Genomic DNA, 20,904 nt, shown 5'->3' with positions numbered 1-20,904 from the left:
GTTAATACCAGTGATTTCAGGAGGCTGAGGGAGGAGAATCATAAATTCCAGGCCAGCCTAGGCAACTTAGCAAGACCCTGTCTCAGAATCAAAAAGGGCTGGGGATGTAGCTCAGTGGGAGAGCACCCCAGGTTCCATCCCCAGTGCAGGATGGGGAAGAAGCATGGGGGACAGAAGATTTTAGCTAGAGTGGAAAAGTAAGGCGTTATTCAGGAACTGGCATTCAAATACAGCCCTGGAGGAAGTTAGGTGGTCTGGTTCAGAGGAAAAGGAAAAGCCAGTGCAAGGTCTGAGCTAGGAGGTGCCTGGTAAGTCTGAGGAACATGAAGGGAGATTTTAGCATCTAGAGGGGAGGAGAGGGAAGGGACAGTGCAGATCTTGCAGGTCATTGTATGGATTTTGTTTTTTTATCCTGAGTCAGATGGAACCACAGGAAGGAAAACTTCAAGCATGGGTGGGATGAGACCTGACCCAGGTTCACAGGCCCCCTCTGGGTAACAGGTACTTGGGGGGAGGCAGGGTGACAGTGGAGGCTGCCATAATGGTCCAGGGAGGGACCATGGTGGGTAGGACCAAAGGGAGGGCGGTGGGGGAGGGAGAAGTATGAGGACACTGGACCTATTTTGAAAGTCGAGTCCACAGATTATATACTGAGTTTGATATTAAAAAAAATAATAACAACTGGGGATGTAGCTCAGCACTAGAGAGTGTGCTTAGTACATTCAAGGCCCTGGATTCAATTTCCAAGAAATAAACAAGAGTCAAGGTTATATATAAGTCCAAGTTTTGGGACTGGGCAATTTTTAATGTTTTATTTAGTGCAACAGATGTCTTCCCTAAGTGCCCTGCCTTGGGGTAGACAGGACTCTGCAGGGACCGGTTCTGACCCTTGTTCTATCCTGGGGCTCCCAACTCACCTACTTCCAGAGAAGGAGGACAATCAGAGATAAGAACTGGACCTATGATGTTTAATGATAGAAACAAAATCATCAGCAGCAATAACAGGCTCAGGGGTTTAAAAGCATGGAATCTGGAATTAGATCTTTGAGTCTTGGCACCACCATGAATTCACCAAGTAACTTACATTCTCTGAACCTTCTATGTAAAATAGGGATAAGATACTTAGCCTAGTAGCACAACTGAATTACTCAATGCCATCGTTGTTATTCTTAATTGAGTACCCTCGTGCTTTTTACATAAGGACTAATTAATTCTCATAAACAACTAAGAGTAGGTACTATATTATTATCCCTATTATACAGATGGAAAGCAGTTTGGCAGGAACTGGTGAGGGGCAGAGTCAAACCCTAATCCTGTTTTCCTGCCTCCTTGGGTGCAATCTCTTATTCACGAAGGCCATGGATTGCCCCAGCTCCATCACTCAAAGGCCTAGAGAAGTGGGGGTTGAGGGCCTAAGGGCACACTGGGATAGCTGAGGAGGGCCTAGGTGGGGGAGCGGGTGTGAGAGGTTAGCTGAAATAGCTAGATCTTTGACTTCATTCATAAGGAAGAGGAGGAAGCAAGGTTCAGGATTTGAGACGGGAGTTGTGTGAAGTGTGAAGAACATCTAGACTGGGATGCATGAAGATCAGAAGGCCACCAAGGGAGACTGAGAAAAAGGAGGCCCAAACTGCTTTTATGTAGCCACAGTAGAGACACTTATTAGCTTGTCGCGACAGCTGGGATCCTGAGCCAACGCTCTGAAATTTACAGCCCAGACAGGTTACCTGAAGGGCGGTGAGGGCGGACTTGGGGGCGGGTTCTGCCTCCTTCTGCGCCAATTGGAGCGCTGAAGTCCTTTCTCGACAAGAGGCTGACTGGCCCGGGCCGCCACCCTGCGCTGTCCGGTGGCGGTGCGCGCGGCGCTCCTGGGGCGGAGCCTGCCACCGGCCGGAAGGGGGCGCGAGTCCGGCACCAAGGCGACTTTTCCATGGAGGGGGCGGAGGCAGAGGCGCAGGAGGGGGCCGCAGTGGCCCGGGACCTGCGAGCTCTGGGGTAAGGCGGTGTGTGGTGTGGCTGGGGGACAGGAGAGCGGTTTAACTCAGGACTCCGACGGAGAAGGAATCGCACTGACCCACCCCCCGCCGCAGGTATGGGGACTTCCCGGAGGTGGCATCAAGGGGCCCCTCATGCCCAGGCTTCAGGGCGCTGTGCGCGCGGCTGGCAGCGGAGCTGGTGACACTGGGCACTCTGGAGGAGCCGCGAGAGGAGGGTGCAGAAGTGCTAAGCGTCGGCAACGGTGCGGACGGAGCCGCGGGGCGGGAGGCGGGGAGCCGCGGGCTCGGCCGCGCCCTGACTCCTCCCTCCTTCTGCAGGCCCCGGCGCCGACGAGGGATTCCTGCGGCAGTTGGCGGGACTGCTGCGGGCGTTGCACTGCCCGGATCGCGCGCTCTGCGGCGAAGGCCGCGAGGCCGCGTTGCGGGAACCCGGCGCCGGCCTGCGCCTGCTGCGTGAGCCGCGGCGGCCCCGGGATGCGGGAGTGGGCGAGGCTAGGGGCTCCGGAGCGGGCGGGCTCGGAACATTGATGGAGGGTCCGGGTTCCCAGGGAGGCGTGGTCAGAATTTTAGGGCGGGCCAGAGGGTCCGAAGTGGGTGGGGCCAGCGCTGGGGCCGGCCGAGAGCCCCGACGTGGGCAGGGCTAGAATTTTGACGACAGACTCTGGAAGCGCCAGTGGGTTTAGTTAGATGGAGCAGCGCAGGTTGTTTTGAAGTGGGCGGGAGTCGAATTCGGGGGACACCCGGCCTCTAGTGGGTGAAGCTTCTTCTGGAGGCGGAGCCAGTGTTCCAGGTGGGCAGGGGCTGGAAGGTGGCGGGGCCCAGTCCACCTCCGCTGCACCTGCACGGATCCCTTTCCTGTTTCCAGGCTTTCTCTGCTCTGAGCTCCAGGCTGCCCGCCTCTTGTGCTTGCGCCCCCTGCTGGACTCCAGCTCAGTGACGCCCCTTGGGGACGGGGCAGAAGAGGAAGCTGGCACGGTCCAGGAACTGGTCCTCATCCTGCAAGCCCTGGGGCTGCCCAGACCCATGCCAGGGACTCAAGCCAGCCAGATATTGCGGGAGCTACATGCCAAGGTAGAGACCGGAGCCACCCCGTCTTCCTTGGCTCTTCTTTCCAAAAGGAGCCCTAAGCCCTAGCGGGAGTGTCCCAATCACATAGCTGTGTTTTTAGAACTGAGGCCACCATTCTTGGTTCTGTGGCCTGGGTCCTCGGGGTCGAGGGGAACTGGGGCCCGTGGAGGGGTTCATCCTGTTTCTGCTTCAGTTGACCTCTCTTCTCCCATCAGATTTCAGAGCTGCTGCCTTCCCTGCCCCCAGGGTACATGCAGCCCCTCCTCAGCTACCCACTGAACGCACCCCAATGGGTAAGACTATGTACAGTTATAGGTGACATCCAGACACGGGAGTGAGAGGGGTCCGGGTGTGACAGACCTTTTCTTCCAGAAAGCGTTGGAGTCTCTATCCGGAAGCTTGGCAGATCAGTACTACTGCCGTCGCTGCCTCCTCCTCAAGCGCCTGGACCTCACGACATCTGCTTTCCACTGGAGTGATCGGGCAAAGGTGTGGGCACAGGACACTGGAAGGAGCAGGAGGCCTAGTTGTGGGGGCCACAACTGTGAGGTGGAGGAATGAGGGCCAGGAATATTATCCTCTTGGAAGTTCTGAGGCCCAGACCATTTTAGAATCTTGTAAGATCTGGGGCTTCTAGAATCTCAAGCCTTCAGGGAATTCTAGAATTCCCAGCTCTGAGCTGGGAGTGTCTTCAGAACTATACCCCTTGGAGAGAGGTGTGGGCAGTGATGCTATCTTAGTCTGTTTCTTGTTGCCATGACAAAGTACCTGTGACTGGGTACTTTATAAGGAGGTTTATTGTCACTTATGGTTTTACAGGCTGAAAAGTTCAAGTTTGGGCAGTCAAATATGGTCAGAGCCCATACTGTGTGGCATCACAGAGTGGGGGTACCTGTAAGAGTGGCAATCAGGCACATGTAGAAAAGAACAAAACATGGGGAATCTCACTTGTTATAAAGTGAGCTCTCTTGGTAACTAGTCCAGTGCAGCGAGGTCTAACCTACTCCCACTGGACTGCATTAACCACTCCTAAGGGTGGTGTCCCTGTGACCTTATGATTCCCCTAGACTCGACTTCTTAACGATTACGCCATTTCTTAATACCATTACACTGTGGACCAAGTGTCCAGTGCATGAACCACATACAAAGCATGCAGAGGCCTTAGTGGGAAAGGGACACTTCCAAGATGACATCCCACCCAGGGAGGCTCTTGGGCACCTTCTTCCTGTTTTCTGCCCCTCCAGGCTCAAGGAAAGGCCATGAAGGCAGTGTTGATGCCAATTCGAGAGGTTTTGAGCCCGGAGTCAGACGTCTGCATCGCGCATGTTCTGGCTGCCCGAGCTGACCTTTCTCGCCTGGTCCCAGCAACTAGCAAGGCTGCCCGCCAGGGGACCAGCTGTGCCATCAACAAGGTGGGCACCTGGGTGGGGAAGGTCTCTGACATCCCTGGCCTTCAAATTGGCCTTTCAGCCTTTGCCCTGTCCACACCTGACCTCTCGCTCCCTGGTTCTTGGCCTCTGGACTGACCACCTCTAAGCAACCCCCCTTCACATGGCAGCTAGAAGGACCTTAAAACTCAAAAATCTGATCATGGACTTTCCCAGTTCAAAACTGTACTGTGGCTCTCTAGTGCTCTGAAACAAGGTCCAGCTATTTACAAAATCCAGCTGTTTACTGAGCTATTGCCCACCTCACCAGCTGTTTAAACTCTATCCCCTGTACCTTACCCTGTCTATGAGTTTTTAACTTCTTTTTTTTTTTTGCATTGTTTGGGATTGAACTCACAGGTGCTCTACCACTGAGCTAAATCTCTAGTCCTTTTTTATTTTTTATCTTGAGACAGAATCTCACTAAATTGCTGAGGCTGGCCTCAAACTTGGCATCCTTCTTCCTATCTCAGCCTCCTGAGTTGCTGGGATTACAGGTGTGTGCCACTGCAACTGGTTTACCACCCCCCTGCCACTCCCCCGAGACTGGGGATGAAACCTAGGGGATTTCTGCCTGAGAGTTACACTCCCATTATCTTGAGACAGGGTCTCACTAAGTGGTTGAGGCTGACCTCAAACTTTTGATCCTCCTGCCTCAGCCTCCCAAGTCACTGTGATTCCAGGTGTGCATCACCCCATCCACCAGCTTAACGTTTTTAAAAACAAATAGACTCTGTTTAAGTGGTTGAGAATTTAGCTTTATACCTCTCTAAAGTTGTCTTTAAATATTTTTTTTAGTTGTCAATAGACCTTTATTTTATTTATTTATTTTTATGTAATGTTGAGGATCAAACCCAGTGCCTCACACATGCCAGGCAAGTGCTCTACCACTGAGCCCCAGCCCCAGCCCCTCTAAAGTAGTCTTAAACTTGCAATGAGCAAATAATGGATTTTTTTTTCTCAGTACCAGGGATTGAACTCAGGGGTGTTCAACCACTGAGCCACATCCATAGCCCTATTTTGTATTTTATTTAGAGACAGGGTCTCTCTCAGTTGCTTAGCACCTCACTTTTTGCTGAGGCTGGCTTTGAACTCGTGATCCTTCTGCCTCAGCCTCCTGAGTCACTGGGATCATAGGCGTGTGCCACCACGCGTGGACAAATAATGGATATTTAGGGAAACAAACACTGGACATGCTGGAAATGTTACACAAAGCCCATATATGAAATAGAGTTGAGGGGCTCTCATTAATATGGGTGGGGACTTGGACCTTTGCTATCTTTCTCTTTATTTTCCTCTTTCTGAGGTCCCCACTTTTTTATTTTTATTTTTTGTACCAGGATTGAACCCACGGGCCTTAGGTACTTAACCACATCCCCCCACCTTTTTTTTAAATAAGTTTTATTTAGAGACAGGGTCTTGCCAAGTTGCTTAGGGCCTCACTAAGTTGCTGAGGCTGGCTTTGAACTCGTGATCCTCCTGCCTCAGCCTCCTGAGCTGCCAGATTTCAGTGTACACCCCCACACTCCGCCACTTTCTGATGACCTTTGAAGCCAGTTTAAAAGCTGGATGCTCTTGTCTTCCATCAGTCTGTCCCCTTCTCCCCAGCCACTACCCAAATAGTCACCATCTGCCTTCCTTCTTTTTATTTTATTTTTATTTTTTAGTTTAGACGGACACAATATCTCTATTTTATGTATTTGTTTTCATGTGGTGCTGAGGATTGAACCCAGTGCCTCACAGGTACGAGGCGGGCGCTCTACCGCTGAGCCCCAGCCCCAGCCCCTGCCCTTCCTTCTTGAATCTCATGCTGTTCCATTGCTCTCTGGACCCCTTGTCCACAATTTCTATTTTTTTCCTCTGAAAGTCGAGTCTGATCTATTCTTAGGTGCTTATGGGTGAAATGCCGGACCGGGGTGGCCGCCCCAACGAGCTGGAGGCCCCCATGCCCAGCTGGCAGAGCCGGAGGGACGTCGGCGGTGGGGGGAAAGCGAGCCGCCAGCGCTGGGGCCGCAAGAAGAAGAAGAAGTAAAGGGCCGGGGGCGGGGCTCCGGGAGATGCCCAGGCGCCAGTCACCCCTGGGAGTCAGTTTGGGGGTCCCTTGGTACCGGCCCCTAAGTCCCCATCCCCTGGTTCTGGAGGCCCCCAAATGTCCTGTGCCCGTCCACCTCTCAATGCCAAGAACAATGTTCCCTGGAAAATAAATTTAATTTTGATGGCTGTAGGACCGTCTCTGTGGAGGCCTGGCCAGGGGCGCGTGGCCTTGGGCAGGGAGGCCCTGCCCTGCGTCTGGACAGGCCCCACTGCTCTGATGCACAGGGTCCTCTGCCTTTCCATGACACCCTTTCCCTTCCTGTGGGCGTGGGGAGGGCACATCGAGGCATGGGGTAAACACTTATCCTGTGTCCCCAGTGTGCCAGTTCTGTTCTAGGCATGGGGACACCATAGGGAAAGACAGCTAACATTTCTGGTGAGGAGGAAGGGACATTTCACAAAATATAGGTGGAATGTGAATCTGTCACACAGAGGAAGCACCACGGAGAAAAATAATGCTGGGAGGCAGGATGGGGTGGGGAACAGGGAGATGCAGGTCTCTGAAATGGTCAGAAGTGTGCCTTGAGCACTGTTTCAGAAAAAAAGCCACATGGGGCCCTGGGGAGGAGCCTTCCTGGTAGTGCAAAGGCCCTGAGGTAGGATTCTTTGGGGAATGTTCAAGGTATACTGAGGCCAGGGTGGCAGAAGCAGGATGAGTAAAGGGGTGGGAGGCGGGGGTGGGGTCAGAGAGGTGAGGGTCAGAGTGCAGAGCTCTGTGGGTCACCGTGAGGACTGGCTTTTTTTGGGGGGGTTCACAGGCCCACAGTTCCACCCCCTTTCCCCTGTCTCTGCCACCCCAGTTTGGAGCTCTGTCCACCCTTCACTCACACTGGCTGTCCACGGGGCACTGCGCTCAGGTCTGCAGCTTCACTCTTAGCGGACCAGGTTTGCGTCCTGCCTCCTACCCTGGGAGCTCTGCTCCCTTGGCCAGCAGCCTGACCTCGCCAGCCTCCCTCCTAACCTTGTGAGTGGAGATTCGGGCGACGGTGAGCCTTGGTCTACATGCCCCCAATACTGAGCCGCACATGCTACGTGTGGGAAATGGAGTGGGATTAATAGCTCCTGCCACACAAGGGAAGAAAAGAACTTTTCTGGGAGGTCAAGTGATGATGGATGCGTCATCAAAGACCCTGTGGGTGTGGAGAAGGGGATGTCTGGGGGTCCTGGGGTGGGGGCCGTGAGGGAGAGACGAGCCCAAGATGATGTCTAGGAATCTGGCTTGGAGGAGGAGGTGGGTGGTGGGACTGGCTCTGGGGAGGAGACCTGGAAGGAGGAAGATAGTAGTGAGGGGGTGTCAGATGTGGGGAAGAGGGTCTCCCCCAGACCAGCTCAGCGATGAACGAATGGACCCTGGGTTTTGTGGATTTTGGTTTTTTTTTTTTTCCCTAAACCTGATATAAGAGTCTCTGCTTTTAAAGAGTGGAATTTACTCCACTAATATTTATTGTAGCTCCTGATACATTTGACTTTCTTCTTTTTTTTTTTTTGTATCAGGAATTGAACACTTAGGGGCACTTAACCACTGAGCCACATCCCCAGCCCTTTTATATAGTTTATTTAGAGACAGGGTCTCACTGAGTTGCTTAAGGCCTCCTAAATTGCTGAGGCTGGCTTTGAACTCTCAATCATCCTGCCTCAGCCTCCCGAGCTGCTGAGATTACAGGCGTGCGCCACTGTGCTCAGCATTATTCTTGCCTTCTTAGTGTTTTTGTTTTTGTTTTTCGCCCTCTCTCTAAACCCTTTTTCTGTTCTAGTGGTTACTCCCCCCCCAACATATTGAAACTTCTGTTTTCCTGTCAACATTATAAATTAGCCAGTATCCATCCCCTCCCACCAAGCAATGGGGGACTTTTGCATATTTTCACTTTCCTGTGAGTCCCCAGACCTGTCTGGTCTCTCCCAGATGGCCAGCTGGGGCAGAGCGCAGTTCCTGCTTACCGTCTCTGGTTCCCAGGAAGGGTGTGGGGACTCTGTCTGGGTCCAAGCATGGCAAAGGTGGTACCCAGTCTCAGGTTCCAGGGAGAGAGTGTAGGACAGACTCTCCTCAGCGTCTGTGGAGTGATGGTGGAAGGGACGTTGGCATGATGGGAAAGACCCATGACCTTGGAAATGAACCCCATCCACCAGCCCCCTTCCCAGCACTGCCATGCCCTGGGACTTACCAGAGCTGGCATGAGGAGGTGGTGTGGGTGGGACAGGGGCTCCTGGGGGTCCTGCGTCACCCTTGGGCCCTGGTCTCTTCTTACATTCCACCTTCACTTGGTCCCTGCAGTGTTTGTGGCAGCAGAGGCCACAGTCTGGGGGACGGGAGTGGTTAGTACCCTCCATCCTCCAGTCTGTGGGTCCCAGCACCCTCCCGCTGGAGGGCGACCCACTCACCCCGGCAGCGGTAGCCTTGCTTGGTGACACCCCAGAGCTGGAAGAGAAAGCAGAGCTGGTTCAGATGACAGGCTGGAGGGCGTGGGCTGAAGGGACAGGATAGAACTGTGCAAGTCACCAGGTTTGAAAATTTTTCAAGAATTTGAGAATTTAACTGGAATTAAAGGAACCTGCAGCTACCTGAAGTTGGGGAGCCGAGCAGGATATTAGAATTCGGTGAACTATGGAATGCATGTTCTACAGGCAAGGACCGTATCTATTGTTCCTGAGATGTCCCAGGCCTGGCATGGCTTGTCATAGGGAAGGTGCTCAGTACAGACTGTGGCTGGTGAATTTGGGAGGTGACCCAAGGTTTGTGACGTAAGTCTCAGTTTGGAGACAGAGAGATCGGTCCTCCATCAAGAGTTTGAGGAGGCTCTGAATTTGGAAATTGTTCAGACCTTGGATGGTGTGGAGTCTAGAGAGCTGGAGATGGATTCTGTTTGGACACGATCCACCCAGGTTTGTTCTGGAGATTACCCAGGGCTTTAGGTATTATCCGGGGTTTGGTGGTTGTCCAGGGTAGAGATTATACAGGATTTGGGTGAGATTATATCTGGATTTGGGCATTATCTAGAATTTGGAGATTATTCTGACTGGAGCATTCAGTATTTAGTGTATTTAATATTTAGTGGGAGTTTTCTGGAATTGGGGGATTATCTGACTGTGGGGACCCTTCACCCTCCAAGGCAGGGCCAGCTCTCAAGTCCCAGCTCCGATGCCTAGGGTAGATGGGCCCTAGGGGTGCCAACAGGACACAGTGCTTACAAAGCCGTTGCAGTTGTCACAGAAGGTGGGCTTGCGCAGGGTGACCTCGTGGAAGGTGTGCAGGAAGGCCAGGCCCAGCTTGGAGCAGATGGCGCTGGCATGCAGCAGGTACCCCGTCAGCTCCTCTCTGCTGAAGGAGCCACGCCTGGGGTAGAGACGACACCTCAGCACGACTGTCCCTTCCTCCCCAGGCCCCCAGTCCTAGCAACCCCAGAGTCCTCTGCTTTGGGGGCCCCAGGAGTCAGGGCACTTACCCCTGGCGGGGGGGCGGGTGCAGCCCGTGGCAAGCGAAGGGGAAGTTGCCCGACAGCCGTTCAAAGTCCTCCTGAGAGATGGTGCCGCGGCCTTCAGGGTCATAATTCTTGAACACGGACTTTGGAGGAGCAAGGGAGGGACAGGGTGAGTCAGGGGATGAGGCCCAGCCCCAGGGTCCTGGATCCCTCCTGACACACAGGACTATACGGGAGTCCCCTCCTGGCACCCACCTATGGGGGCCCAGTCCCTCCTCACCTCCACCAGCTGTTCCACGTGTCGACCCAGGGTGACCCTGTCTGGCTTGGGTGTCACACCGGTGGTCCACTCGACCACCACAGGTGCTTTGAAGGGAGAGGGCGGCTGGAGGGGGACAGAGGCACACAGTTAGACACTTAACAGGCTCGGGCAGGGGTCAGAGGTCAGGGGTTAGGTCTCACCAGACTCTTGGGACAGCGGGGCTCCCGGGCGTAGGACAGCTCGTAGATCTCGTCCTCCGTGTAGAAGAGATCCAGGGAGAGCTGGGGTGGGTGGGGTGGGACACAGCCTTCTGTCACTGTCCCCCAACCTCAGCCCACATGCCTGCCTCTTGGGGAGACCCCAGACCTGCCCAGCACCTCCCACTCTCCTGATGTCCTTATTAAAGACCCAGTCCCATCTCCCTCCGCGCCCTTTTTGCCTTCTCTCTTCTCCGTGGCACTTGTCATCTAGAGGCGGAGAGCCTTCCTGACTTGGCTGGAGTGGCTTTGGCCCCCAGAATGTCTGCCCCCCAGAAGGCCACTGTTTGCTGACTTGCCCTCCGCCATGTTCCGGGTGCCCGAAGCTGGGCCTGGCTCCCAGCAGGTGCTCAGTAAACACTGGGGCTGAGGGATGGCCTTTCACAACCAGCAAAGAAAGGGGTCTCAGTCTGGGCGCACGCCTGTGATCCCAGCAGCTAGGGAGGCTGAGGCAGGAGGATCAGAGTTCAAAGCCAGCCTCAGCTAAAGCAAGGCACTAAGCAACTCAGTGAGCCCCTGTCTCTAAATAAAATATAAAATAGGGCTGGGGATGTGGCTCAGTGGTCCAGTGCCCCTGAGTTCAACCACCCTCCACCAAAAAAAAAAGAATAAAGAAAGAAAAGGGTCTCAGGCACCAGTCATCTTAGGGCAGAGCAGGCTTCACAAGCCAGCGACCTGTGCAGGACCCTTGCTTCCAAGAGTCCCTGCTTTGTTTCATGGTTTAATGTCCTGCTGTCACCTTCTGTCTCTTTTTTGGGGGTGGGTGTGGTGGGGTCATACTGGGGATTGAATCCAAAGTATGTGAGGTATCTCTGGGCATCAGTTTCCCAGCCCACAGAATGGGTGCAATAAGGGTTTCCACCTCATAGGGTTGTGAGGTATCCTGAAGTGACAACTGGCACAGAGGAAGTGATCAACAACGGTTAACTTTTTGCCTAGATTCTGATTATGTCAAATTGTGAACTAGTGTCCAGAACCTTGGTTCAGGAGTACAAAAGCCCAGAGCAGTCCTGGAGCTCAGGTCAGTGGACACCTGAGTCAGAGGAATCCAGGGAAAAAATGACCTCACATACATAGAGCTCACTGTACTCCTGTATTCCTGAGTCTGTTTTTTTTTTTTTTTTTTGGGGGGGGCACTGTGGATTGAACTCAGGGGCACTCAACCACTGAGCCACATCCCCAGCCCTATTTTGTATTTTTTAATTTAGAAACAGGGTCTCACTGAGTGGCTTAGTGCCTCGCTTTTTGCTGAGGTTGGGTTTTGAACCTGTGCTCCTCCTGCCTCAGTGTTTGGGGCTGCTGGGATGACAGGCATGTGCCACTGCAGCCGGCTCCAGATTCTGTTTTAAGTACTTTATATTAATCATTTATTAGTCAATTCTCAAGTATCCTCTGAAGTGGGTCCTATTATTCCCACTCTCTAGATAAGGAAACTGAGGCTAAGGGGTTAAATAACCTGCCCAATGTCACACAGCACCGTCTGGTCCTGCAGAGCTTTACAGGTTCAGGACCCTCAGTCTCAGTACCCCCAGGCCCAGCCTCTGGGGGCCCACACTGGGCAGAGCAGGGAAGCTCACGGTGAGCAGATGCAGCAGGTCCTCGTTGGCGCTGCAGGGGGGATGCTGTCCCTGGAGGGCTGCCAACTCCTGCAGCCGCAGGTAGAGGCTGTTCAACTTGGGCAGATGCAGGCGGCCGTCTGGTAACCGGTCAGGATGTGCCTCGTGCAGGGACACCAGGTCCTTGAGGTGCACACCCAGAACAGGCAGCCGGAAGCCGCTGCAGCCAGCCCAGGTGCGGCGGTAGCGGGCGTAGTTGTTGTGGGAGCCGAGAAGCTCTGTCAGCTCCAGCAGGGCCTGGGTGGGAGGAACACGTCATCAGGAAGAGCCATTATGTTCCCTGCGCCCCTCTAGGCTCCAGACCCCCAGGGACCCTTTCGAAACCTCCTGAGCCCCTTCTGTATCCCACACTGGCCTCAGTATTTCCCCAAACTGCTTTTCCTCTTGGGTCTCCAACTCAGAGAGGCTCTACTATCACCCCATTCCCCAAGTTAGAATGAGGTCTCACAAAATTGAATCTGATCACGGGTGCTGGCATCACTCTCAAATCTGCCGTAGCTCCCCAGTGCCCTTTGGATGAAGCTCAAACACCTAAACTTGAGCTTTCAGGGTTCAACAGAATCTTCCCTGGGCATATCCAGCCTATTTTCCTGCCCTTAGCCACACACTGGATGCATGAATGACTGACTCTTCCTGGACACTTCCCAAACACTCCCCCCCATGTTCCTCCTTTGGTGGCACAAATGTTGGTTATCTTGGATGTGGGACAGCTTGCCACCTGGGCTGCTGGTTCTCCGTTAGCATCTCTCCCACCGGCCTCCCTGACAGCCCATCTTAGGACTAGATCCGTGGAGGACAGAGAGGGTCACTGCTATCTATGCTGGTCACGGAGGAAGAATGCAGATGGCCTGGGGGCTCAGGCTTTGGGGCAGCCAGTTCCTCAGGTGGAATCTGGGAGCTCACCTTGGTGCTGTCAGGGCTCAGGTGGGCCTGGGAGTCCTTGAGTCTGGAGATGGCACTATGACACAGGCCCCCTGTGACCGCCATCAGTGTGTTGAAATTTTGTAGCTGGCGGAGTCTCTAGGAAGGGAGGTGATGCCAGAGATGGTAGGTATCATAGAAGGACAGGCAAGGTCAAGTTCAAATGACGGCAGGTGGGTTGGGTGGACCAGTGTGTGCAAGGGACGGTGAGGAAGGTGGCTGTCAGGCAGGGGGTGGAGAATGTGAGGTTAGAAAGTGTGGGGAGAGCCCGGGGATGTGGCTGTGGTGGAGAGCCGGTGGGCAAGCTCGAGGCCCTGAGTTCGAGCCCCAGGCAAGTGCTGGGAGCTGGACAGACAGGTGTGCTTCAGACAGGCGCGGGAGGATTCCGCCAGCTCTGAGAGTCCCCCCGGGTGAGGGCTCTGGGCAGACGCTGGGGACTAGGCTGAGATGAAGGAACGGGACCAGGGTGGGAAGGGAAGGTGAGACAGATTCCAGGTAGGTGCGGGGTCGAGATCCCCCCCTTCCCCTTTCCCAAGTTCAAGGGCAGAGGTCGCCTGGAGAGAGGGAACGGAAGATGCTCAGACCAAGGAAACCCCAGGCCTAAAGGGCCCAGCAAGAGGAAGCGGGCGGTGGAAGCTGCCAGAGGAAGGGCGTGGCCTACGTGGAAGTACGCAAGGGGGCGTGGCCACGGCGGAGGGCTTCCCTTTTCCCAGAAGGAGGGGAAGCAGAGGGGCGCAGCGCGAGCCGGGGCGGGAGGGAGGGTTGCAGTCACCGTCCCAAAGAGACTGAGCGCTGGGGCTTGGGGACAGGAGCTAGGAGCCTGGGTGCAGGCGGGTGCAAAGGCGGGCACTTGAGGCAACGCTGCCTTCGCCCTGGGACGAAGGGGTTTGGACGATGGCGCCCGGAGGGACTTAATCAACTGTCACGTCCAAGGCCAAGCTGCCAAGGCGGGTTTGACGCGGTGATATCAAGGCCGAAGAAGCCCTAATCAAGGGTTAGAAAGCTCGAACTGTTTTAAAAAATAGAATCAATAAAACAAAACAACAACAACAAAAAAACTAACTGTGGCCTCGGGGGTGGAGACAGAGTGGGACGTGATGTGATGGGCGTGGCTAGGAGTTGCGCGACGTCACCACCCGGTTGGCCTGCGGGAGCCAAGGTCCTGGGAATTTGGGCAGGCTGGGTCGCCAGGGGTCAGGTCACTACCTGGCCGCAGGGCAAGCAACTAGAAAGTGAGCGGAAAGGCGGGCCTCACCTGTGCCACGTGAATGAACTTGTCCAGCACCTGCGCACGCTGAGCAGGTCCAGGGCGGCTCAGCACCATGACCTGCACCCAGCGGGACACGCTGTTGCTGAGGCCCACGGAACCCTCCAGGGCTGGGCAGCCCCTCACGGAGCCCTGCAAAACGTAGCCCCGCAGGTCCTGGGGCTGGGGGCGAGGTGGGTGTTATGGGGGGAGGCAGTGCCCTGACTTGCCATCCATCCCCCTTGCAGCCGTAACTTCCGATGTCCTAGCCTGGTCAGCCTTTGTAAACTTTGTCATTTGCCTCTCCACAGGCTGCCACATGTCTCCTCAATCTGAAGAGAAATGTTTAAATAAAGCCAGGTACTACTCTGAGCACTTTATCATATTAAATAATCTAATCTTCATGACTCTACAAGGTGGGTACTGTTATTCCCATTTTAAAGATGAGGCGGTTGAGGCAAAGACACAGGCATGAGCTAGGACAGGAAACCAGTCTATATGCTGAAAATATTATTATTATTGTTATTATTATTGGCCCTGCTGGGGATGAACCCAGGGCCTTGCAGTAATCGGTCAGTCTCTGTTGCTGAGATACAGCCCAGTCCAGTCTATATGCTGTTAACTGTTTAACTGACTCGTACACAGCAAAGGGAAGGATGGGGAAAAGGACTGGAAACCGACTTCTACTTGTTCTGCTCAATAGTTTCTTACCCACATCCATTGCACTATCTGCATGTTATATTGATACACACACACACACAAAAAAATCAGAAAAATTTCACATTAGGGAACCAGATTCTCTCCTTCCCTTGAAACAATCATGTCCAGATGGCAATAGTTAACGTATCTACACTAAAGCACAGGAAAATGGACATTTGAGCCAGGTGTGGTGGCACACACCTGTAATCCCAGCAATTGGAAGGCTAAGGCAGGAGGAGGGCAAATTTGGGGTCAACCTCGGCAACTTAGCAAGACCCTCAGCAACTGGTGAAGTACCCCTGAGTTCCATCCCAGTACCAAAAAAAAAAAATTAAAAACTGACATTTGGGTAGGTAAAATAAGGCAATTTCAAATGGTTCACCAGGTATGATTTACTCTAGACCAGGTGCTATATCCTATAAGATGGGAACTGCTGACATTCCCTTTTACACATGAGGAAACTGAGGCACCACGAATTGAAATGCTTGTTGATTAAATGAATAATTAAGAAAATATTTTGAATACTTACTATGTGCCAGGTACTGGTTAGGCTTTTCTTCTTTGAACCCAGGGTGCTTAGCCACTGAGCCACCTCCCCAGCCTTTTTTATTGTTTATTTTGAAACAGGGTCTTGCTAAGTTGCTTAGAGGCTGGCTTTGAACTTGTGATCTTCCTGCCCCAGCCTCCCAAGATGCTTGATGCTTGGATTGCAGGTGTGCACCACCAAGCCTGGCAGGCTTGTTTTTTGGTTTTGGTACCGCAGGAACACTCTACCACTGAACTACATTGCCATCCCTTTTTTATTTTTATTTTTTGAAACAGGGTCTCACTAAATTCCCAGTCTGGCCTCAAACTTGTGATCCTGCTGCCTCAATTTCCCAAGTCATTAGGATTATAGTCGTGCACCAATGGACCCAGCCACAATAGGCATTTTGTAATTGGGATTTTAAATTTTCCCACCTCTAAGGAAGGTTATGACCTCTGTTTTACAAAGGAGGATTCCCAGAGAGGCTGAGACACTAGTTCTGTGTTACACAGGTAAGAAGGAGGTGATGGCATCTGAACCGAGGGTGCTGTGCTCAGCCACCTGGCTCATTTTCCTGGACCCTCTGGCTCCCAGCTTTGAAGTTTAAGAACCCCAGCTGGGTATCCGTGCAGGGATCCTCCCACCACCCCAATCTTCCCCCTGTCCCAGAAGGGCACTGAAGGCCAGGGGAGTCCTCACCGTGATGGCCTGGAAGGACCGGAACTCCAGGTACGTGAGGTGCTGGGCCAACTCCTCGGACTCCAGGTGATCGAAAAGCAAGGACACTTTGCATTTTTTGCCCAGGCCTGGGCTGCTCGTGAGAGGTGGGGGGCCAGGGCCACCAGGGCTCAGGCTGGGGGCCAAGAGGGGCAGGGTATTGGAGTGGCTCAGAGTTGAGGGTCTGGGGATGCCAAGGGAGATGGCAGGAGGGGGGTGGGGCAGGCAAGGGGACATGGGGAAGGCTCACAGGTGGGAAGCATCTCCCAGGCTCCTCTGGGCTGAGTTGCCCTCCTGGGCCACCGTGGCCCAGAAGCGACCTATGACCTCTTCTAGCTGGGGCTCCTGGCGCATGGCCTCTGGGTGTTGGGCCATCCAGTACCTGAGAACAGGTTAGGGTGGGGCATGGGGCAGGGCTGAGGGACCTCCAGATGCCAAGTGGGGAGGTCTACATGTGTGCAGGGGGTCTTGGGAAGGGCAGGTTTTGGAGGGGCACCAGGACAGGGGGATCTCTGGGATAGGAAGGGGGTCTCAACACGGGTTGGGGAGATTTATGGAGGTAGATGGGGGGATCTCTTGGAAGTGGAACTGCACAGAAATAGGACAGTGGGGGTGTCTCAGGATCTAGCCTGGGGTTTCTAGCGGGGAGATAACGTCAGGAGGTCTTAGGGTATGTAGGTCTTGGGGTATGTAGGAAGTAGGGTTTGGGGGATCAGCTGGAGGCCTATCAGAGCTGGCAGAAGGGTCTGTGGAATCTGGTAGGGGGGGTCTCCAAAAGGTTGGGGTTCTCAGGGGCAGAACTGGGAGGGTCTTAGGAACCCAGCCAGGGTGTCTCCGAGTGGGGTTTTAGGGAGTGGTGCTGGGGAGTCTCTGAGATATTGGGGGAAGGGCAGGATATGGGAGAAGAGGACTGACCCAGCTTTACCTGACCAAGTGACAGATCTGCAACTGCCTCAGCTCCCGGGTGTCCTCTGCAGCCTCCTGGTACTTGAGTTCCGGTCAAGGTTCCATTATCCAGTGTCCAGACCTGCCCGCTCCCCCGTCCCCTCCTCCCAGGCTTCTGTGTTTCTGCCCTTCCGCCCTCTGCCACGGTCACGGTCACAGAGGATATAAAGCCAGCAGCCGGGCAGCAAGCTCAGCAGAAGGCAGCACCCAGCTGTGCATGGCCAGCACCATGTTGAGAACGTGGTCCCCACGGCGCAGGCTGCCACTGGAGTCTGGGAGGGGGGCAAGGGGGACTCTGTCTGAATGGGCCCTGGGCGTGGACTGACAGTCTCCAGAGCTTGGTGGACCGTCAGGTTCAAGTGATGCTGGCATCAACTTGGGCAAGCACCTCAACCTCTCTGTGCCTTGGTTTTTTGTCCACACCAGGCATGGGCCAGCAATGTCACAGAGATGGAAACGGCACCAGTCCTGCTCCCATCCTCGTCCCAGGAAAAAGCAACGCAGGTGTTTCTCCAACCCTTCATGGAGCGATTGGGATTCATCCCCCACACCCATTGTATAGCCCCAAACGCTGAGGCTGAGAGAGGCGGGTGCTTGGCAGGGCTGGGACTGGGGAGGCTGGCCGGGGAGGCGACACTCACCGAAGGACTGGATGCATTTCTCCAGCAGCTCGTCTTCACTGTAGCTGCCCTCGCCCAGCATGCCCAGATTCATGGACGCCATGACCTTGCTGATCTCCCGGGGACTCGGGCAGGTCTTGTGGCGGCGAGGGGCCTGGCGGGGCCGGCCCCGGCCTCCTGCCTTCCCTGAGCATTCCTGGTGGGATTTCCTGTGGATGCACATCCCCTCACCCCCAGGAAGCATGAGAGCCCCCTCCTTTGGGCAGGTCCTCAGATTCCTCTTGACCCCAATGCCCCAAGGTACCATGGGAGAAATTCCTACAGGAATACAGGTAAAGTCCCCGGATGACCGCTGACCTACCATAGACTCCTGGGAGAAGCCCCCAGGAATATTCCAGATTCCCCAAGGAATCAAGGGAGAAGCCCCCAGGACTACTGAGGACCCTCCAAGGAATCCTAAAAACTCCCTCCTCCAGGCATTCCCCCCAAATTCCTCTGGACAAAACTGTCTCAAGTCATCATGGAAGAGATTTCCTGTTGGCAGACCCCTGGGATTTGTCCTGACCTCTCAGGAAATCAAGACACAAGACCCCCTAGGATCACTGCTGTCCTCCCTGGGAGGACACACGGGAGGGTCAGCTTCAGGACAACTCTTCTGAATGCCCTTTTGGTCTCCAGCGCCTCCTCCCTCAGGCAGGCCCCTGGGATTCCATCTCTTCTCTTCTCCCCACTCTACCTCAGGAAGGGCCCTTCACAGGCTCTGGAGTCTTAGCCTCCAGCTGGGTGCCTAGATTTGGAACCCAGAGAGGAAGTACCAGTACAAAATGACCTCTCCAGAGCTCCCCAGAGCTAGGCGGGGTCCCTGGAGCTAAGGCAGCTTCAAGGAAAGTTTAAAAATAACTTTGCCTTGTGCTCCTCTGAGGCTCCTGGTCCAGGTGGGGAGAGAGGGTAATGGAGAGACAGAGGAGGCAGGAGAAAGGAGGAGGGAGCAAAACTTAGACTCTAGAGTCGGAGAGAACTGGGTTCGAGAAATTTCTGCTGGCTGTGTGACGTTTGGTGAGTCACTTAATTTCTCTGATCCTTAGTTTCCTCATATGTAAATTGAGTGTCATCTTTGGACCGTCCCCAGGAATTTATTATAAACATTTGATGCCTGGCTCCTCAAAGGTGCTAAGTAATGAAACTTAGTTTTTGCCTAGGCTGGTCAGTGACCCAGATGTGGGAAAGCTGAGGTTAAGATGCAGAGAGAAAGAGGGATGGGGCCGAGGAGGAGCCTGTGGCTGGGGTGAAACTGGAAACAGGAGTCCCTCATGGCAAAGGTGACAGTGCATCCTAAGGACTCAGTAAGTTGTCACTGACTGTTGATGAATAATAGGGGGCATTACTGAGTACTGATTAGCTAGCGGGTCAAGGGCTGATCACTCCAATTTTTTTTTGGCACCAGGGATTGAACCCAGGGGCCCTTAACCACTGAGCAACATCCCCAGCCCTTTAAAAAATATTTTACTTAGAGACAGAGTCTCACTGAGTTGCTTAGGGCCTCACTAAGTTGCTGAGGCTGACTTTGAACTAATGATCCTCCTGCCTCAGCCTCCAGAGCCTTTGGGATTACAGGCATGGTTCACCATGTCCAGCAGGTCACTCCTTCTAGATCAATGATTCTCGAAATATGGTCCCCAATCAGTTCTAACAGAATCACCTGGGAACTTGATATAAACACAAATTCTTAGGCCCCACCCCACACAAATCAAAACCTCTAGGGGTAAGTCCAGCAACTTGCATTTTTTTCTTTAATATTTATTTTTTAGTTTTAGATGGACACCATATCTTTATTTTATTTTTATGTGGTGTTGAGGATCGAACCCAGCGCCCCGCGCATGCCAGGCTAGTGTGCTACCGCTTGAGCCACATCCCCAGCCCCAGCAACCTGCATTTTATAAGCCCTCTGGTTGGTTCTGACACATGGTCAAGTTTGAGAACCCGTGGTCTGGACTGTCTCACTGAAGACTTAGAGGCCCCTCTGAGATACAATCTATAGTTATTCTATTGATAGAAGAAACTGAGACCCAGAGAAGCTGAGTAACTTACCTAAGGTCACACAGCCAGCAATGAGGCAGTTAGGATCCCACCATTAAACTACTGAATGGTATGGGGAGGGAAGTCCAGTTGCTCATCAGAATCATGCTGGGGGAGGTTGGAGGGGTCACCTAGATTGGGGACCCAATCACCATCCATCTCTGTGCGGACCGGAGGGCAAGCTTTCCCAGAGTTAGAAGTCCATCCCACAGCCCCGGGGCAGTGGCAGCCACTTGGTCCCTACCTGAGGACTGGCAGCCCCCTAGGTGTCTGGAGCAGCCAGGTGTGGTTTAAGAGGCAGGGGAACCGGCTGATCTTGCATCACACACCCCTCTCCTGGGGCAGGGCCCTGCAGGAGGAGGCTGGAGTTTCCAGTCGGGGGCAGCGACTGGATGGGGAGCCAGGAAGACCCCAGGGAGGACCGTAGCCCAAAGAGCAATGGGGAGGGCGGTGAGGGGAGAAGCAAAGTCCAGAGAGAGAGAGCGCGTCAGCCGCAGGCGCCTCTGCGCACGCAGCCTTGGCCCTAGCTGGCCCTGGGCTCCCTGGAGCATCTGTCCCTGGCACCCCTGATCCTACAGGAGGCAGACGTCCTGGCCCCTCTCGGCGCCTCCCCAACCTTCCCGCACAGGCTTGGCTCCTGGGGAGGGTCCCCTTACCTCTTGCTGTCTTTTCTATTCATACTTCCTTGGGGGGTGGTCCTCGCGGGACAGCTCCTCCCCCCTCACCAGGACTCCAGCTCTCAGCCCCTCGGGAGCTGGGCCTCCTCCGAGCTTGGGAAGGAAAGAGGAACTGCCCCTCCCCACCCACCCCCAGGCCAGGGGGAAGGAAGAGGCTGGGGAGAGACCAAAGGCTCCCCTCCCCCACATGGGGATCCCTGCAGGCTGAGGTTTCCGGTGCTGCTGGCCCCCACCCCCCAGCCCAGCCGGCTCTCTAGCTATCTCCCCATCTTTGGGTCTTGAGACCTGTCACTGTCACACTTCAATAGAAGCAGTTTTTAAAAAGCATGACTAATCTGTG

General features: G+C 54.2%; 2 protein-coding genes across 3 annotated transcripts; one reads left to right on the top strand and one right to left on the bottom strand.

The window, feature by feature from the left end:
* The first annotated feature begins 1,864 nt into the window (after nucleotides 1–1,864).
* On the top strand, nucleotides 1,865–6,716 carry Fam98c (family with sequence similarity 98 member C). The gene is made up of 8 exons (XM_046440157.1): nucleotides 1,865–1,995; nucleotides 2,091–2,239; nucleotides 2,316–2,450; nucleotides 2,863–3,068; nucleotides 3,281–3,358; nucleotides 3,438–3,554; nucleotides 4,310–4,477; nucleotides 6,381–6,716. Exons 1-8 carry the CDS (start codon nucleotides 1,931–1,933, stop codon nucleotides 6,522–6,524), a joined length of 1,062 nt encoding a protein of 353 aa, XP_046296113.1. The 5' UTR covers nucleotides 1,865–1,930; the 3' UTR covers nucleotides 6,525–6,716.
* Rasgrp4 (RAS guanyl releasing protein 4) lies at nucleotides 6,682–20,675 on the bottom strand. Of its 2 annotated transcripts, XM_046440156.2 has the most exons (17): nucleotides 20,544–20,675; nucleotides 17,833–18,020; nucleotides 17,358–17,463; nucleotides 17,172–17,234; nucleotides 16,497–16,628; nucleotides 16,229–16,382; nucleotides 14,314–14,487; nucleotides 13,041–13,157; nucleotides 12,099–12,374; nucleotides 10,465–10,545; nucleotides 10,283–10,387; nucleotides 10,027–10,145; nucleotides 9,773–9,917; nucleotides 8,966–9,002; nucleotides 8,749–8,883; nucleotides 8,525–8,637; nucleotides 6,682–7,849 (listed from the first exon to the last, which is right to left on the bottom strand). In XM_046440156.2, exons 1-17 carry the CDS (start codon nucleotides 20,564–20,566, stop codon nucleotides 7,793–7,795), a joined length of 2,025 nt encoding a protein of 674 aa, XP_046296112.1. In that variant the 5' UTR covers nucleotides 20,567–20,675; the 3' UTR covers nucleotides 6,682–7,792. The 2 variants fall into 2 exon arrangements, with proteins under 2 accessions (XP_046296112.1, XP_058433571.1); XM_058577588.1 differs by having other exon boundaries at nucleotides 17,833–20,675.
* Between the last annotated feature and the right edge of the window lie 229 nt (nucleotides 20,676–20,904).

This window comes from Marmota monax, unplaced genomic scaffold, assembly GCF_021218885.2.
Source record: "Marmota monax isolate L192 unplaced genomic scaffold, Marmota_monax_Labrador192_F-V1.1 WCK01_AAM20220418_F8-fsc00228, whole genome shotgun sequence".
In the NCBI taxonomy this organism is placed as follows: domain Eukaryota; kingdom Metazoa; phylum Chordata; class Mammalia; order Rodentia; family Sciuridae; genus Marmota; species Marmota monax.
Note: the sequence above shows the minus strand (reverse complement) of the source record. Positions and strands in the feature narration are given on the sequence as shown.

Coding starts and splice junctions, on each gene's coding strand:
- Fam98c (XM_046440157.1), top strand. CDS start 1,931: ATGGAGGGGGCGGAGGCAGAGGCGCAGGAGGGGGCCGCAGTGGCCCGG. Junction 2,451..2,862: donor CGCCGGCCTGCGCCTGCTGC/GTGAGCCGCGGC, acceptor TCCTGTTTCCAG/GCTTTCTCTGCTCTGAGCTC. Junction 4,478..6,380: donor CCAGCTGTGCCATCAACAAG/GTGGGCACCTGG, acceptor ATCTATTCTTAG/GTGCTTATGGGTGAAATGCC.
- Rasgrp4 (XM_058577588.1), bottom strand. CDS start 18,175: ATGGTAGGTCAGCGGTCATCCGGGGACTTTACCTGTATTCCTGTAGGA. Junction 13,158..14,313: donor AGTTCATTCACGTGGCACAG/GTGAGGCCCGCC, acceptor CTCCCTTCCTAG/AGACTCCGCCAGCTACAAAA. Junction 10,546..12,098: donor ACCTGCTGCATCTGCTCACC/GTGAGCTTCCCT, acceptor CACCCACCCCAG/CTCTCCCTGGATCTCTTCTA.